Raw genomic sequence first — 18,853 nt, 5'->3', positions numbered from 1 at the left:
AGGTGGGTGGTGACTAAGGAACACACTTGAGATGAACCTCTTATCTCTGCATATATGCATACACATGCACACAAATCTAAATGCGTGCTCCACACATGCATATATGTGTATGCATAACAATGTACATACAAATGAACATGCATGAATATGTACATATAACATATACTCCACACATATGAACATGCATGTATATGTGTACACACACACATAAACGTATGTGTACACATACACATAAACGATGGTCTATGTGAGTTAACTGTAGAGCCACCGCCCATAGAATTCGGGGGTCTTCTGCCTTGTGCCTGCATGACAGACTGTCCTCTGCCATCTCCCTCAGAATAAGCAGAACAGCGAGTCGGCTGTGAGCAGCACCGTGAACCCCATCACCATCCATAAGCGGAGCAAGGTCAAGACTGAGGCTGAGGGCCTACGGCCAGCCTCCCCGCTTGGACTGACACAGGTAACCTGCTGCCCACTGCCACGGTCCTTGGGCTGGGACCGGGCTAGATCTCCTGTTTTGGCTATTGAGCACCTAGTGGTGATTAGAAGGGGGAGGGGAAAGCAGTGGATGGATGAATGGACTCATGCATTCATACAAAGATAGGTGGACAGATGGATGGATGAATGATTGGGTGGGTGGATGGATAGATGGAAAATGGAATGGGTAAGTGGATTGATGGCCATCTGCAGAACTTAGAAAGTTAGTGGGGTGGGTGGGGTAGCCTCACAGATGTATCCCCACATACTCACAGCCTCAGCCTTGAGTCTGAGCTGCTCACGTCCGCTGAGTGGCTCTGGTCCTCAAGGCTGCCCCCTCTCCTGGAGCCCACCGCTCACACTATATTCTTTAGTACTGGCGCTCCTGGGTAAGGGAACTCGAGACACTTAAATGCCAGGTCTCTCCTGGTGGGGAGAATAAGGATGGGATAGCTGTGTCCTGGAGCCACCATGACTGAGGCCCAGCCTCTATGGCCAGCCCTGGAGCTGGCATGACTGAGGCCCAGCTAGAGCCCCTTGGAAGTCCTACTGCTTGCCCTGTCCCTAGGAGGACACACGGGCCCTTGCTACTCTTGGAGCAGAGGTGTGCCGTGTGAAAGGCTTAGCTGCTACTGACCTTAGCTTTCAGCCTCCTAACCATAAGCCCTCACGGTGGCATAGTCTCCATCTGTTAGCCCACAATTCACAGTCACCGAGGATGCTCAAGCCTCCCTGTGGTCCCTGGCTCCCAGCATCTGCTGGCCTATCCTTTATCAAGACTGTAAACCATCAGGCATGCTCTAGGCACTTAATTTTCATGAAATATTGGGTCCTCTTATTGTCAGGCAAACAGAGGGGTTGATGACAAATTCTTCTCCCCTCACTGACACCGGCACTAGTCTGAACATGATGCATAGTTTCCACGAGGCTGGCCATCATGGGAAGGGGTGTGTGCTGAAATTGATGAGGAAGCACACATCCTGGAAGATAAACATGCAGGAATGTTAGAAACAGGGAGGGGCGCCAGGGTGGGCCCTTCCCAAGGGGTGGGGCCTCGTTCTGCCTCACACTCTAGGAAAGCCTCCCAAAGACCTTCTTGTCTTACACCAACAACCCTTAGAGAGAGAGACAGAGAGAGACAGAGAGAGACAGAGAGGAGAGAGATAGACAGAGAGAGACAGAGAGAGGAGAGAGAGAGAGACAGAGAGGAGAGAGAGAGGAAAGAGAGAGACAGAGAGAGAGAAAGAGACAGAGAGAGAGAGAGAGAGAGAGAGACAGAGAGAGAGAAAGAGAGAGACAGAGAGAGAGAGAGAGAGAGAGAAAAAAGAGAGGAAGAGAGAGAGAGAGAGAAGGAGAGACAGACAGAGAGAGGAGAGAGAGAGGAGAGAGAGAGGAGAGACAGAGAGAGACAGAAACAGAGAGACAGAGAGACAGAGAACTTTTACAAGGGGCTGGGAAGCTGATTCAGTCAGTAAAGCGCTTGCCATACACATGTGAGGGCATGCGTTTGAATCCTTAGCATGCACGGTGCCCATGTAGAAAGCTGAACACGGTATCATGTACCTATAATGTCATCACTGGGGAGGCAGAGACGGGTGGATCCCTGGGGCTTGCTGGTCAACCAGTCTAGCCACATCAGCCAGATCTGGGTTCAATAAAACCCTGTATCAATAAAACGAAGTGGGCGGTGACTGAGGGATGATAGCTAAGGCTGTCCTCTGGTCTTCAATTCATGCACAACAGTGTAACACACACACACACACACACACACACACACACACACACACACACACTGTTGCATAAGAACAGTTTCCTAACGTGCATAAGGCATTTCAAGTATTTTCTCCCCACACCCTACTCTGGTTCCCTCTACTCTCACTATCACCCCACCCCCACCCCACCCCCTTGATGGCTTTGCTACTCTCGCGTCATCATCTGTATGATGTGCAGATAGGATTCTATGTACCTATAAAGCGAGAGACAGAATGCAGGATTTGCCTTTCTGAGATTGACTAATTTTCTTAGTGGGATCAATTGGCCACACCCATCTGACATGGAGGGAAACTGCAATCAGGAGGACAAGGGTGTCCTCTTCCCCAACGCTTGTTCAACCTAGTGCTTATCATTCCAGTCAGCACGTGATTATGGCAGGGGGAACACACGGGGTACAGATAGGAAGGGAAGGGGTCAGAACGTCCTTATTTGCAGGTAACCTGACCCTCTACATGGATGAGACCCTTAAGACTCCACTGGGAAACCCTCTAAATTGAAAACCACTTGCAGCAAAATGGTAGGATACAAAACGAACACATAGAAATCCGTAGCCTTCCTGTGTAACCAGTAACACACAGAGAAAGAAACCGTGAAAGCAAACTGGGCCTGGTGGTACCTTCCCGGGATCCCAGCCCTAGGGGTGGAGGCAGGAGGACTGAGAATTTAAGGGCAGCCTTGGCAGCGTAATACTGCAAGCCTGGAGCTATGTGATCCCCTCTCAGATAAGTGAGGAATGGCGCACAGGAAGGCAGTCCACTCACGGCACTGCAGAAGGCCTTTCCTCACAGAATCGGGCTCCATGTTGCTCCATACGTGCTTTCTGCTGAAGCCCTCAAACTGCAGACTGGTTGGATTCTTGCCTTGGTCTCAGAGCAGCCCACCGCTGGGCCTGCTGGTCTGCAATGAGCAGAGCCTGTAGTGTATGTGCAGTGAGGATAATCCCAGATGTTCTGCTGCCCTGCGGGCACTAGGAGACCTCCTCTACATTCCCATCTTGGCAGTCGCTGGCTGCTGGATACCCGGAAGTGAGGGGTTTCGACTGATCTGTGCGGTGCAGCCAATGAGGTCCCTTAGGGAACACAGTAGCAGCGTTGCTCTCTGCAGAACCGAGACGCCTGTTATGAGGGTCCCAGATGGTGAACCAGGGGTCCCTTTTGGAGGAGGTTGTAGCAGTATCAGAGAGGGGCTGTGTCTGTGGCCCACCATGGGAAATTCTGAAGTTCTGAAATGAGCTTGCTGTTCGTGAGTGGCCAGTGGACACTCCAGGCCTTAACCTGGCAAGTCCCTGTTAGCCGGCACTGTCCTTGTTTCCCCGAGGTTCTTCCTAGGTCTCTTTTCCTGTTTTGCAGCACAGGGGATTAAACCTGGGGTCCTGTGTGTGTTAGGCAAACGCTCTTGATTCTAAAGCCACAACCCAATTCTTGAAGAGTCAGGATACGTTCCTGCAGTTTTTAAAATATAAGTCGAACATGGCCAAGTGGCGGCACATACCTTTTATCCCAGCACCCCACTTGAGAGGCAAAAGCAGGAGAATCTCTTGAGTTCAAGGCCAGCCTGGTCTATAGAGTGAAGTCCAGAGAAACCCTGTCTCAAAACACTAAAAAATAAAGGTCTTTGTAATATTGCCTCTGGCCATGGTTTAGTTTGGCTTTCAACACTGGGTTGTCCACAGTAGGCTTCACGGGCCCTCCCTGGACCTTGCCTCCCAGCCTGGGGAACCTGTGCCTGACCCTGGCCTCTGTTCCAGGCAGATCCACTGTGACCCGAGGCTTTTCCTTGAAGCTTCATCTTTGTAATAGCCTCATAACCCTAATGTATGGTCTGTAGAGTGCTCCATTTCCATGATATCGCTGTAATAAGACACTCTGACGAAAAGCAAACAAGAGAGAAGAGGCTTTGTTACCTTACACTTCCAGGGTAGGTCCATCCCTGAGGGAAGCCAGGGCAGGAACTTGATGCAGAAGTCATGAAGGAGCACTGCTTGCTTGCTAGTTCATTCATGCTCAGTGAACTCAGGCGTGATGCCACCCACAGGTCCTGCACATCAATTAACAGTCAAGACAACCCCCAAACAGGCCCACAGACCATTCTGACCTAGGCAGTCCCTCCACTGAGGATCCCTTTGCAATGATTCCGAGGCTGACAGTTAAAGCTATCGGAATGGAGACACAAGTCCAGATCTCATCTCCTCCAGAGTCCATATCGGCTGTGGAGAGGAGGGTCCACATCTCCCTGAGCTTCAGTTTCCCTAGCTGTGATACAAGAATGAAGAAAGACTGTGACAGGGAAATGTGCCTGAGGGGCTAAGGGGTGTGCGCTCTCTCTGCAGAGCGCTTGGCAGATGCTGGCACTGCGAGAGGGCACACATGCACCTGAGGAAGAGGAGACAGTATGAAAAAAATTATTTGGAAGGAAAGGACTTGGGGTTGGGGGTTCTCCTTCCTCCAGACAGGGACCCCACACTTAACAGTGTTTCCATCTCCATACCTCCAGTGAGTATGGAGCTCACCTTAGATACTCACAGTGGAAACCAACCCCACATTCCACTTGCAAATGGGAGAGGGGTGGTGCTGGTCAAAATCTCTTCATGATGACCAGAGAGCAGGAAGGGCCCAGTTACCTATGACAAGCAGTTTCCTTAGGCTGAGCTAAGGAAAGGGAGAAGGGTGGGTAAGTATGACTCTGTGTGCCTCTGTTGTATGTGTACATGTGTATGCATGCATTGTGTACATATGTATGTGTATGGATGTATGAATGTATATATTGTATTCGTGAATGTGTGGATGCAAGAGTTCATATATTATATGCGTGGATGTGTGTCCATGCCTGTGCCAGCCTTAGGCCCTTGGTGTAAACCCTTGAGTTTAATCTCACCCTAGCCACAGGACCAGTCATGGCTCATGTGGATGTGGGCTTCCCTTCTAGGAGCAACTGGCTGATCTCAAGGAAGATCTGGACAGGGATGACTGCAAGCAGGAGGCCGAAGTGGTCATCTACGAGACCAACTGCCACTGGGCAGACTGCACGAAGGAATATGACACCCAGGAGCAGCTGGTGCATGTAAGCCTCTGTCCCCAGATCCTGCCTAGGGGTGCAGAGCCCCAGCCACAATGGACCTAGAGCCTTCCAAGGCCTGTACTTCAGAGGGGCTGAATGGGGAGCCCCATCCCTTGTAAGTAGGAGATACAGTGACCAGGTGCCTTGGAGGCCCCTCACCCCACCTCAAACACGTATGTAGTATACATGAAGGTCCAAGAAAATACGAAAGCGTGAGAATAAGGAAAAGGAATAATGAAGAATACACCACACACACACACACACACACACACACACACACACACACACACAGTGAGAAATGTACAGCAAAACCGAGTGCTCTAAGCTACAGTCCACATGCACATGAAGTTCATTCTAGAACCTGAATCTGTATTTTCAACCTCTTTGGAGTAAGCAGAGGCAGAGGTACCAATCAGAACCGTGCGGTGCCGGTTCAAGCACTTGGGTTGAGGAAGAAGGGACAGTGCTTGGACTGGGACTGGGCTCAAGCAAAAATACAGAGGTGACAGTGTAAAAAGATGTGGGGGAGACCGCTCGGCCAGCAAAGTGCTTAGAAGGCCCGGTTTCAGTTCCTAAGAACCCTTTACAGAGGGCCTGGCCATGGGGTCGGATGCCTTTAATCCTAGCACTGGTGAGGAGGCCGAGGAAGGTGCATGCCAACCAGCCTAGCCTCCCAGATGAGCTCCGGGCCAGTGAGAGTCTCTGCCTCAGTATGTAGGGGACAGAGTCTCCTAGTCAGATTCCTGCCTCGACCCGAGAAGGGCTGCTTTAGGGATATCTCTGTGGCCCTAGGGGATCACTCCCACCTGGCCCGAAAGAGCAGGCTGCTCTACAAAGAGGACCTGCCTTCGCCTAGCTCTGCCTCTCCTCTCTGGGAAGATGGATGGCAAGCCAGACCCCCGTCCATTATTAACAATTTGTCGCTAAGTAAACCAATAAGAAAAAAATGAAAGGCGCAGCCGAGAAGCATTTTTCTCATTTGAAAGGCTTTATGAATGGAAAGGGAGGCTGATAGGAGAAGATTTTTCTGGAAGTTCAAAGGGCTGCTGTTTCGCAGGCTCCCAAGGTGGTGTTATCTGTGCTTGACAGTTGGGATGCCGCACAGGGCGTCGGGCCAGTGGCCTTTCATCTTCCAGGACGAGGTGCTGCCAGAGCCAGTCACTCGGCTCCTGGAGAGCTGTGTAGATGCAAATGCGTTTGTCTGGGAGAGACTACAGCACCTGAGTTTACATTTTCTAGGAATACCTGGTAAATATAGAGAGGCAGAAGTCAGGCAGTGGCTTTGCTGTCCCCTTGGCTGACCCGGTCACTCGTCGAGGCTCTTTAGCCCCAGGGTCAGCCTGGCACTGTGCCTAGAGTCCAAAGCTGAGAGTCAGGACCTAGCTGTAGCCTCCCTCAAAATCAGAGCTGAGCAAGCTGTTTTCCACCGGTAGGATACCTCCTTTACACATCTTGGAAGCCAGGTATGTGTGCCTCACTGCACACTTAGCCAGCAGCTGGTGCTTGTACCTCAGGAACATCGCCATAGTCACTGTGTTCCCCCATGGGTCAGGCCCAGAGCCTCAACTGGGGTGTGTGGGCTGCCTTCAATCATCAGTAAATTTAGAGGAGAGCAGTGGCGCACTGTCTACACTCCCAGAACTGGGGAGGTGGAGACAAAGGCTCCCTGAATCCCCCTGGCCCTTGATCTTGCTGAATTAGTAAACTCACATTCATGGAGAGACCCTGTCTCCGAAAACCCAGGTGGAAAGTGATAAGAAGTCACCCTGTGTTGACCTCTGGCCTCTGTGTGCACCCGTACACACAAGCACACACACATACAAACGTGTACACATTCATATACCACACAGAGTATTTGGAAGGGGTTGGATCCAGGGTCTCATGCGTGATAGACAAGCATTTTACCATTGAGTGCACCCCCATGCCCTGTTGGCCATGTCACCGGGGGCAGGAGCCATGTCATTCCACCCCCACCAAGGCCATGTAGGACTCAGTTGCCCTCAGCCACATCCATGTGTGTGCGATGTACATATATAAGAATGCCCGCACACTCAAACTTGCACATGTGTACACACACACCTCCCCTCACCCCCACACCTCCCCTTCCCCCACACACCTCCCCTCCCCCATACACACACACCCTCCCTCACACACACACACACACATACACAGCTACTGCAGTGCTCCTCACCAAGGATGGGTGTGCTGTGTAGAGGCTTTGGGATGGGATGGTGGTCTCCTGAGGGCAGGAGGTGGTCTGTGCGAGGAGGGTTCTGCACACAGGGGCCAGCCAGCCAATAGAGAGTGAGCAGTGGGAGTAGCTCGTGCTCGCCTCCCCCCCCTGCCCTGTCTTACCCTCCCCCGCAGCACATCAACAATGAGCACATCCACGGGGAGAAGAAGGAGTTCGTGTGCCGCTGGCAGGCCTGCACGAGAGAGCAGAAGCCCTTCAAGGCCCAGTACATGCTGGTTGTCCACATGCGCAGGCACACGGGTGAGAAGCCGCACAAGTGCACGGTGAGCCTCCTCCCCCTGCAGAGCCGCTTGGACACAGCCGTACCCTGTGTCCCTTGGACCCCACCCCCGTTCCTCCTTAGGTTCTCAGTGAATGCTTTCTAATGGCAAATAATACTGAACCGGCTATTGGTGCACTTAAAAACATCTCAGTTACATTTCTTTGTGCGGCAGGGGAGGGGAAAGGGGTGAGACATGTATAGCAGTCCGACAGAATCTTGTCTCGTTCCATCCTGTGAGTTCCAGAGATGATCGTCCAAGCATCGGGGTTGGCAGCAAGCCCCTTTATCCACAGAGCCATCCCCTCAGCCCGTTTGTACGTCTTCTTTGGGAATCAGTACCTGCCACTTTGTTGCTTGGTTATAAGAATTGTTTTTTGTTACTAGTTCCAGATCATTACCAATCGTACAGTTTACAAATACTTTTCCAATTCTGTGTGCTTTCTCCGTTTTCTTGATAATTTCCTGTGAAGTGCAAGAGCTTAATTTAGTGAAATCTAATTTTTAGCTGCCATAGCTAAGAAGTGCTTGCCTAACCCATGGCCGCAGTAACTGAGCGAGCCTCCTGCTTTGTTTCTTCTAAGAGTTTGGCAGGAGTAGGGGACAAACATAGCTTAGCCGGTGAGAGGGCTCACCCGACGTGTGTGAGAACCTGACTTCCATCCCCAAGCCACAGACACTGAGTGTGGTGGTGCATGTGCATAACCCCAGCCCTTGGGACATGGAGGCAGGAGGGTCAGAAGTTCAAGGCCTTCCTTAGCTACACAGTGAGTTTGAGACCAGCCTGGGCTACATGAGATCCTATCTCAGAAATAAAACACAACAGCAACTGGAAAGATTTCAGAGTGTTCAACTCTTCCCGTGGACCCAGGTTCAATTCCCGGCGTCAACATGGTGGCTTCCAACCTGCTGTAACTCCAGGTCCAGAGGATCCATCACCCTCTTTTGGCTCTTAGGACACCAGGCCTACATGTAGTGTGCAGACATGAGTACAAACAAAACACCTGTACACATAAAATGTTTCTAAAAATCTTTCAAAACAAAGGACAGTTAATAGTAAGAACCAGACTATGGAGAAATCAGAACTTTCATGTGCTTCGGACAAGTGTATAAAATCGTGAAGAATCGGACAGCTTATAAGTGTGTGCTTTTGTTCATGTCAATATCACACATACATACGTACATGCATGCTCCTGTATTTCACAGTGAAGCCCTCCTCCAAGGTCTTTGATTCGTCTGAGTTTTGTACTGCAGCCTTTTCAGTATTTCCTAGAAGAGAGAGTAACTGTCATTACTAAAACACATGCTTTGGGGTGCACGAGAGGGAATGTATGCCACAGGAGGGGGCAGGGAGGGCGGTGCAGGGGAGCCCCGGGTCTAGCTGCCTGATGTGACTCTGGAGTGTCCTCTCTGACCAGTCCACCTCTTTCCAGTTTGAAGGCTGCTCAAAGGCCTACTCTCGCCTGGAGAACCTGAAGACACACTTGCGGTCCCACACAGGGGAGAAGCCCTATGTGTGTGAACACGAAGGCTGCAACAAGGCCTTCTCCAATGCCTCGGACCGTGCCAAGCACCAGAACCGCACTCACTCCAATGAGGTACGCATGACTGGGATGTGCAGAAACGCATGCATTGCTGCTGATGTGTGTAAATGCATTGCCACTGGCTAGTGGATAACCCTGTTCTAGTTTCATTTCTATTTCTGTGGTAAAATACCCTGACTAAAAGCAATGTGGAGAAAAAGGGACTCGGGTCAACTTACAATTCCAGGTTAAGGTCTATTGTGGGGAAGTCAAGTCAGGAACTTCAGTTAATCATATTCATTGACAGTCAAGAGCAAAATGAATGCATGCATGCTTACTTGCTTGATTGCTTGTACTCAGCTCCATTTCATACAGTTCACAACCTCCTGCCTAGGGAATGGTCTACTCACAGTGGACTTCCAATTAGCAATCCGCTTAATTAAGACAATACCCCCACAGACATGTCCACAGACAGTCTCTCATTGAGACTCTCTGCCCACATGATTCTAAATAGATAAAGCTAGCTAGCACAAACCACTTGCCAGGCGCCCCTCCCCCATCTGCTTCTCTGGCTGCTGAATGGATTCTGCTACAGATAAGGAAACCAACACTCAGAGGTGACACAATCTCTTAGGTGATGTCACAGGCCTGCTGGCAGGCCTGCTAGGCACTCTGTGAAGCTGTGAAACCATCCTAGGCCATTGTTTTATTCACAAGTATGTGTGCCCCTACAGAACAGATACCCCAGTGTTATCAGTATTTGGCATATTCGACAGGCAGCTCCTACTGCAGAGGCTAGTGCTGCCTGGGGTCCACTAGACCACAAACTCTGCCCAGAGCAAGTGGAGCCCTTAGACAGGCCTGAGAGAAGGAACCCAACTCCCTAGTCCCTGCTCGGCTATACAATTTCTGTGGTTCAGGCAGACCAAAGAGAGAACTTTTTTATGTATATATTATACATACATTTATATATTTATCATGTGTTTATATATATATGAATATTTTGCATCATGCATGTGCCCAGCCAGAAGAGGAAGGTCAGATCCCTTGGAACTGTACAGATGGCTGTGAGCCACCACATAGGTACTTGGAATTGAACCTCTGCAAGAACAATAAGTGATCTAAACCACAGACCCATCTCTCCAGACCTGGGAGAAAGAGTATTTCTGACAGCTTAGAAGAAAGAAAGAGACCTTGCTTCAGTTCATGTTAGAAGTGAGAGGCATTCCCAAAGGCCTCTGGGCCCCTTGAAGCCATCCTCTTGGGGAGAAGTATAGATATACATATATGTGTGCACTTATGTAGATAGCCAATGTGGGGACATGTGTGTATTTATATGTGCACTATAGATGTGGTAGTGAGGTATGTTACATGTTTATATATTAATGGATTAGAAGATTGGGGTGTGTGGGGGGGGCATATGTCTGTGTTCATGTGTATAAGTACGTTATGTTCATGTAGATATAGGAACATGTATACAGGTATGGAGGTATTTACATGTGTGTTGTGCATTTGTGTGTGCATGGTGGGGTGCATACATGGAGTGTATATGGGGCCAAGTGTGGGATTGTAGGTATATCTGTGTTTGTGTGGATATGAATGAGGGTGGTGTATATGTGTAGATGCATGTATGTATGTATGTTATGTGTGTGTGAAGACATGTGTAGAGTAAGGTACATTAGGTGGTGGTTTCCGTCTATAGATTTGAGTGTGTACAAGCTAGGACAGAAACAAGATGTTTGGATGCTCAGGTGTGCCCCACAGTGGCCGGGTGACTACAAGTTTCCTTAGTCTATCTGCTTTCAGTGGAGTCTAATGAGATTGACATCCCTGTCTTGGGGGAGCATGTGGGTCTTTCCCACACGCTTTCTGATCCTTTGTCTGGAGTTTCTTTGACACTGTATCCTCTCTGCATACAAGGCAGATGGGAAGGCCAGGCTCTTACAAACTTGACCCACAGACTATGAATGTGTTAGAGCGCTTGCCCCTGTGCCAGCCAGGGCTGCCAGGGAACGTGCAGTGGCTTCAGAACAGCTATAGCACCCACTCGGAGTTTGTCCTTGGGTCCCTGTCCATAACCCAGGCCTGGCTGTCTTCCTAGAAACCCTACATCTGTAAGATCCCAGGCTGCACTAAGAGGTACACAGACCCCAGCTCACTCCGCAAGCATGTGAAGACCGTCCACGGGCCAGATGCCCATGTGACCAAGAAACAGCGTAATGATGTGCACCTCCGTGCTCCACTGCTCAAGGAGAATGGGGACAATGAGGCCGGCGCCGAGCCAGGTGGCCGGGGACCTGAGGAGAGTGTGGAGGCCAGTAGCACCAGTCACACTGCGGAGGACTGCCTGCATATCAAAGCCATCAAGACAGAGAGCTCCGGGGTAAGACAGAGCTGGGTGCTAAGCTGGTGCTCAGCTCTTCAGAGGCCCAGAAGCCCAGCCTCCTTCTGAGGGTCCTGCTAGAGCACCCCGTTCTCAGAACAAAACACTGCCCCATCTTATTTATCACCTTGTACCCCCTCATGAATCCTTTCTCCTTTCCTTTGCCTTCTCTGACCCAGCTCCTGCTGGGCAACTGAGGCCGGGGCTGGGAAACGCCCTTCCTCAATGGTAGTCTGCTCAGGATGAATTTGCCTCTCCTCCAGTACCCGGGTGCCTCTGTGGATCCCCAGCCCTCTGTCCCTGTCTGTGTCCTCCCCGCTCTAGCCTGTGTTCCTTCTGTTCTAACCACCTGTTCTTTGTCTCCACCTCTTTTTCCCAACTGTACCTCCCCTAAGGATAGACGCTACTGAGGTGAGCAGAGGAATGGGGTGGGGGTGGGAGCACCCAGGGAGAGAGGGTGGGCCGCGTGTTGTTTCAGTGCTCATGGCCGGGCAGAGGTTGAACTGGCTTTCAGAGAGACAGATATCGGGTGGCACCGTGGGAATAGGTAGAGAGAGGTAAGCAGTAAAAATAAGGCTGGCAGGTATGGGGAGCAAGGGAAGGTAGGGGTGAGGTATGGAGATCAAGGGAGAGCAGGGGTGAGTCTGGACTAGATGGAGCAAAGAATTGTCGCAATGCTTGTTGGAACTGGCTCTGCTAAGCTAGGCATACAGTGCAGGGAAATCATCCAACCCAGAGACGAGCCTCAAACTACTGCATCTAGAATTTGCTTCCCAGCCCAGACCTCAGATGTTGTAGGGTTCTGTGGTGTTCCTTGTTTATGTGCCTGCCCCACCCCAGCACAGAGGGAGGGGGGAGAACCACATGTTCTAGTTTCATTTCCGTTGCCGTGACAAAGACACTGAGGAAAAGCACGGCAGAGCAAGTGTGAGGTGAGGAGTTGAGTTACATTCCTGCCCACCACTTTTTTGGGAGGGAACTCAAGCTGCTAGGCACATCACATCCACAGTCCCCAGCAAAGAGAATGTGTGTGCGTCATGGTCTGCTGCTGTGCTTGGCTTCACTCTTAGACAGTCCAGGACACACGCAGCCTGGTGCCACCTGCACACTGCCTAGGTCTTCCCACACTCAATCAACAGTTAAGACAGCCCTCCACAGACATGCACACAGATTCCTTATTAAGAATCTCTTCCCAGGTGATTCTTGCTTGAGTCAAGTTGATAGCCTGCCAGTTTGAAGTGGCCGTGCAAGCAGTGGCCACACCCCAGAGCTCCCCGCTCCTCACTCTTTGACCTCTTGAGCACCTGTCCCTAACCTGAGCAGTAGAAGGCAGCTGGCCAACCAGTCCCCAGGGTTCTGTTATCCCCCACTTCACTGTGCAGTGCTGTGCTGAATACCTTCTCTCTGGATCAACTTAGTCTTCTTCTGCCTACAGTACAACAAATCCTGGCACATGCTGCTACATGGAAGGCAGTCTGGGTCAGTACCGTAGTTGAGGAAAAGGGCCACAGTTAGACTTAGTCATCTTATACAGGCACACAAAGAATGGGTTGCAAGTGCCCCTTTAAAGTAGTTCCCTGATTGCTCGTGACCCGGTTTGAATGTGGGATGGTTCACAGGACCGGGCGACTTCTCATGATCCCTGAGCCTGTGTCTTCTACCTTGTCCCTGCAGCTGTGCCAGTCCAGCCCCGGGGCCCAGTCATCCTGCAGCAGCGAGCCCTCTCCCCTGGGCAGTGTCCCCAACAATGACAGTGGCGTGGAGATGCCGGGGACAGGGCCCGGGAGTCTGGGAGACCTGACTGCACTGGACGACACGTCTCCAGGAGCTGACACATCAGCCCTGGCTGTACCTTCCACTGGTGGCCTGCAGCTGCGCAAACACATGACCACCATGCATCGCTTTGAGCAGCTGAAGAGAGAGAAGCTCAAGTCTCTAAAGGATTCCTGCTCGTGGGCTGGCCCAGCCCCACACACCCGCAACACCAAGCTGCCTCCCCTTCCAGTGAATGGTGAGTGAGGCTTAACAGACCCTGGTGGGAGAGAGCCTGGGGCTGTTTCCTTCAGGCACCATGCATAGTCTGTCTGGCTTCCCACAATGGGGCAGAGAAGATGGTTCCAAGTTCTTGGTGTCTGATTTGGTCAAACAACTGAAGAAGCCCACGAAAATAGCAAAACTGAAAAGTTTTCTTCAGAATCGAATGAACCATGAGTACATGAAAGCCCAAGAGTACCCAGGTATTGCCTTGGGCTTCCTCTAGGAAGTCTAGGAAGAGGAGGAGCTAGTTGTTAGGGGAGGGGTGTGGATGGTCTTTGGGTTTGATTGACAGGCTTAGGTTATGTAAACCTTAGTTCTTTGATCACGCCCTAATTTTAACTATATGCACACCCAACCATATACAAGTATAACCTGATAAATGGAGGGTTTTCCCTAAACGTTCATTCAAAGGATAGAGTTTACATTACTGCCCTTGCACCCCAAGCAAGTTCAAACTGGATCAACCTGGTCCCTTGGTTATAGGTTGTATGTCTGGCCTCTAAAGATTCCTAGGGGTTGATAGGGAACTAGAGGTCCCTACCAGGTTCTTTATTTTGGAGAGGGGTATGGAGGTATGGAGAGGGGTACTTTGAAGGGGTATTTTGGAGAGGCTTGCCCCTGCACTAAGCTGCAAATACGGAGATGCTCTGCTGGCAAAGGGATGTGAGCGGTGTGATCCAATGATGCCCAACTGCTAGGCCTTCCCTTCACTTGCCTGCTTCAACTCTGCCTTGTGCTGCGTGGAAAGGAAGCAGGCTCAGAGGAGAAGGTACCCCACCCAAACCCCAGCAGTAAGTGGACTTAGCTCAGGTCTGTGCAGCCCCAAAGCGCACGGTGTTCTCCATGCAGCATGCCACTGTCAGCCTCTGAACATAGGCTCCTTCCTTACTTAGCCAGTCAGCATTTAGGGCATCATGGCAAAGGCTCAAGGAAAGGAGAGCAGAATGCTCACCATCCCAAAGGACCCAGGGTCAGAGTCACATGCAGAGCAAGCCCTAGAGCATCAGAGCACCACAAAGCTGGGTTACTGCTGGCCTGAGGAGGTGCCTTCCATGGGGAACGAGCAGGGGGGCTTCTCAGAGGATGTAGCCTTGTGCTCAGCAGGCTCTTTTTATCTCCAGAGCACCTCTGGAGTGCCGCTGGGCACATAGACACCAGGCTGCCCCACATGGTGGTGTCCATTGGCACACCACCAGCCCCACTGTTGGAAGGATTCCTGCCAGAAGGCTAGAACTTTGCAAGGGATCTCTTGGATTGCAGACAGCTGCCTGAGCTCAAGTCATGACTGTTCATAGGGAGTGTGACCACCTTTTACCCAGCCATAAAGTGCTGTGAGAGGCCTTGACTTTCCTCTGCAGTCTTGGGCTCGCTTCTCTTCTGTCTACCCTAAGATCGGCCTATACAACATAGAGAGACCCAGCCTCAGAACAAAGCAAATGCTGGATGCGTAGCTCAGCAGGTAGAGTGCTAGCCTCGCATGCATGCACACGGCCCTGAGTTCAGTGCTCAGCACCAGATCAACAGCGCGTGGTGGTGCACACCAGTAACCCCCAGCACTCCAAAGGTAGAGGCAGGAGGGTCAGAAGTCAAGACCTTGGGTCTTCAAGCCAGGGCGCTCCTGAACTGTGCTGTCAGTAACCCCATCCTCTGTGCAGATGCGTGTAATGTAGCTAAAGAAACTGGGGAGGCTTCTCTGTCCTGCCCTGGCTGTCCTGGAATTCACCCTGTAGACTAGGCTGGGCTCAAACTCGAGATCTGCCTGCCTCTGCCTCCCGGCTGCTGGGATTGTGTGTACCATGCCACCTGGTTTCCTTCTTCCCTTCCTATACCCAGAACTCTTATACTGTCGAGTACCTGCTATGTACCTGGCCTTGCGCTGGGCCTCCAGGATCAGTCTGGTCGGGGGGTTGGGTGAGGGAACTGGTTACTATTTCCACTGCCTCTACTGGACTAGATGTAGGTGATCTTTTGGTTTTGGGAAACAGCCCAGGGAGTCTATGCCCTGTGGAGCACAGCCCTTGGCCTCCTGTGACCCCTCCGTTCTTCCCTAGGTTCTGTTCTGGAAAACTTCAACAATACTGGGGGCTGTGGACCAGCGGGACTGCTGCCCAACCAGCGGCTACCAGAACTGACAGAAGTGACCATGCTGAGCCAGCTGCAGGAACGGAGAGACAGCTCCACCAGCACTATGAGCTCAGCCTACACCGTGAGCCGCCGCTCCTCCGGCATCTCCCCATACTTCTCCAGCCGCCGTTCCAGCGAGGCCTCGCCTCTTGGTGGCGTACGCCCGCACAATGCCAGCTCAGCGGACTCCTACGACCCCATCTCCACAGATGCCTCTCGGCGCTCCAGTGAGGCCAGTCAGTGCAGCGGCGGTGGCCCCGGGCTGCTCAACCTGACACCCGCACAGCAGTATAGCCTGCGTGCCAAGTACGCAGCGGCCACAGGCGGGCCACCGCCCACGCCACTGCCGGGCCTCGACCGTGTCAGCCTTCGTACCCGCCTGGCATTACTGGATGCTCCTGAGCGCGCACTGCCGGGCGCCTGCCCACAACCTCTGGGGCCACGGCGTGGCAGCGACGGGCCTACCTATAACCACGGCCATGGCTATGTAGGTGCGGCTCCTGCCTTACCCCATGAGGGGCCAAACGGCAGCACGCGGCGGGCCAGCGACCCTGTGCGGCGCCCTGACCCCCTTGTTCTGCCTCGAGTGCAACGTTTCCACAGCATCCACAACATGAATCCAGGTCCGCTGCCCCCCTGCACTGATCGGCGTGGCCTGCCTTTACAGAGCCACCCCAGCGTAGATGGCAGCCTGACCCGCCATGCCTACTCTCCGCGACCCCCTAGCATCAATGAGAACGTGGTGATGGAAGCCATGGCTGCTGGGGTAGACGGTGCAGGGCTAGAGTCTGACCTGGGGCTGGTGGAGGATGACCTCGTGCTGCCAGATGATGTGGTGCAGTACATCAAGGCTCACACCGGTGGTGCCTTGGATGACAGCACGCGGCAGGTGTATCCCACAGAAGGTACTGGCTTCCCCGAGAACTCTAAACTGCCCAGTCCCGGGCTACAAGGCCACCGCAGGCTAGCGGCTGCCGACTCCAACATGAGCCCTTCTGCTCCTGGGCTGGGAGGCTGCCAGCTGAGCTACAGCCCCTCCTCCAGCCTCAACAAGAGCAACATGCCTGTGCAGTGGAACGAGGTGAGTTCTGGCACCGTGGATGCCCTGCCCACCCAGGTGAAGCCACCCTCTTTTCCTCAGAGCAACCTGGTTCAGCAGAAGCCAGCCTTTGCCCACTATCCAGGCTATAGCCCACAAGCCCTGCAGAGCGGCTCTGGAGGGCTAGACAGCACCCAACCACACCTACAGCTTCGAGGGGCCCCCTCTGCATCAAGAGGGAGCTACACGCAACAGCCTCAACTGCCAGCTACAGGCAGTCAGTGCCTGGGTGTGACTGCAGCCATGAGCCCTCAGGCCAACTACAGCCAAACCCACCAGCAGCTGAGTCCAAACATTGTCAGTGGATCTCTGAACCAGTTTGCCCCCTCCTGCAGCAATATGGCAGCCAAGCCCAGCCATCTGGGACTCCCTCAGCAAATGGAAGTTGTCCCCAATGCCACCATCATAAGTGGCCATCAACGGGAACTTGGGATTGCAAATTCATCCATGGCTGCAGTGTCCCAACCTCACCCGGTCCTGGGCTATCCCCAGCAGGACGGCTACCAACAGGGCTCTGGCCTTCCGCCATCCCATCAGCCTAGCTTCATGGAGGCCCAGCAGAACACGGGCTTTGGTCTCATGCAGCCTCGGCCACCCCTGGAGCCCAACACAGCTAGCCGTCACCGAGGAGTACGTTCTGGGCAACAGCAGTTGTATGCCAGGACCGCTGGCCAAGCCGTGGTCACATCAGCCAACCAAGAGACAGCAGAAGCTATGCCGAAGGGAACAGCAGGGACCATGGTATCCCTAACTCCTCAGCCATCTCAGGACACAGGGCGGTCACAGGACCAGAACACGCTCTACTACTATGGCCAGATCCACATGTATGAACAGAACGGAGGCTGCCCAGCCATGCAGCCCCAGCTGCCACAACCACAAGGTTGCTCAGACAATATCCAGCCTGAACCTCTGCCTTCACCAGGAGTCAACCAGGTGTCCAGCACCGTGGACTCCCAGCTCCTGGAGCCCCCCCAGATTGACTTTGATGCCATCATGGACGATGGCGATCACTCGAGTTTGTTCTCTGGTGCACTGAGCCCAAGCCTGCTCCACAATCTCTCCCAGAATTCCTCACGCCTCACCACACCCCGGAATTCCCTGACACTGCCCTCCATCCCCGCGGGCATCAGCAACATGGCTGTTGGGGACATGAGTTCCATGCTCACCAGCTTGGCCGAAGAGAACAAGTTTTTAAATATGATGACCTAGAGACTCCTGGCTCCTGGCACAGCAGACCTGAGCAATGTCAGCTTCTTGGAGTACGAGGGTCTAATCTAGTCTCCTTGTCCAAATGTGTTAATTAGGCCTGAGAGGGTTGGGAAGTGGCTGGTTCAAACTTGCACATATTTTAAGAAAAGGTTTAGGGGCATCCTCTCCGCTGTTTGGCCTATTTTTCGGGACACTCAAAAAGTCATATTTGGAAAGAAACTCGTTTACATGAAGCTTGCCAGTCTTTGGTGTCTATGAGATTACTAGGTTCTGGCTTTTTCACCTCTATTTTTCAGCTAATGAGAGAGTACTTTGGCCAAGGGCTTTCTAAGTACATGCCCAAAGAGGGGAGGGGAGCCACTTTGGGTTTGAATCTGAGACCATGCTGGATACTCTCTCTTCTGAGAAGATCGGTTTGCCATTCTACCACCTGCGAGGGAAAGGGATCACTGCTTCCCCTGGATGTGTCCATGAAGTTTGCCAAGTTGCTCACCACAGAAGAGGAAGGAGCAGCCCCTGGGATATCATGGAGTCTCCTCAGTTACTGCTAGCATCTCCACTCCTTAGGCAGGGTAGGACCAGCAGATTTCCTGAGTGGAGAAGAATTAGTAAAACACGTATTTTACTATGGGGTGGGGGGCTCTCTTGGCCTGTTTAC

At 52.3% G+C, this 18,853-nt stretch overlaps 1 protein-coding gene across 1 annotated transcript in view; it reads left to right on the top strand.

Annotated features, from left to right (window-relative positions):
- The window catches only part of Gli2 (GLI family zinc finger 2), a 32,967-nt gene extending 14,318 nt beyond the window's left edge, over window positions 1–18,649 (top strand). The window contains exons 5-11 of the mRNA XM_032915614.1: window positions 338–460; window positions 5,176–5,310; window positions 7,675–7,824; window positions 9,254–9,418; window positions 11,445–11,726; window positions 13,401–13,737; window positions 15,815–18,649. Coding sequence (XP_032771505.1) covers window positions 338–460; window positions 5,176–5,310; window positions 7,675–7,824; window positions 9,254–9,418; window positions 11,445–11,726; window positions 13,401–13,737; window positions 15,815–18,195 — 3,573 coding nt within the window. The 3' untranslated portion in view covers window positions 18,196–18,649. The remainder of the gene's footprint in view (window positions 1–337; window positions 461–5,175; window positions 5,311–7,674; window positions 7,825–9,253; window positions 9,419–11,444; window positions 11,727–13,400; window positions 13,738–15,814) is intronic.
- The last annotated feature ends 204 nt before the right edge of the window (window positions 18,650–18,853 follow it).

This window comes from Rattus rattus, chromosome 10, assembly GCF_011064425.1.
Source record: "Rattus rattus isolate New Zealand chromosome 10, Rrattus_CSIRO_v1, whole genome shotgun sequence".
In the NCBI taxonomy this organism is placed as follows: Eukaryota; Metazoa; Chordata; class Mammalia; order Rodentia; family Muridae; genus Rattus; species Rattus rattus.
Note: the sequence above shows the minus strand (reverse complement) of the source record. Positions and strands in the feature narration are given on the sequence as shown.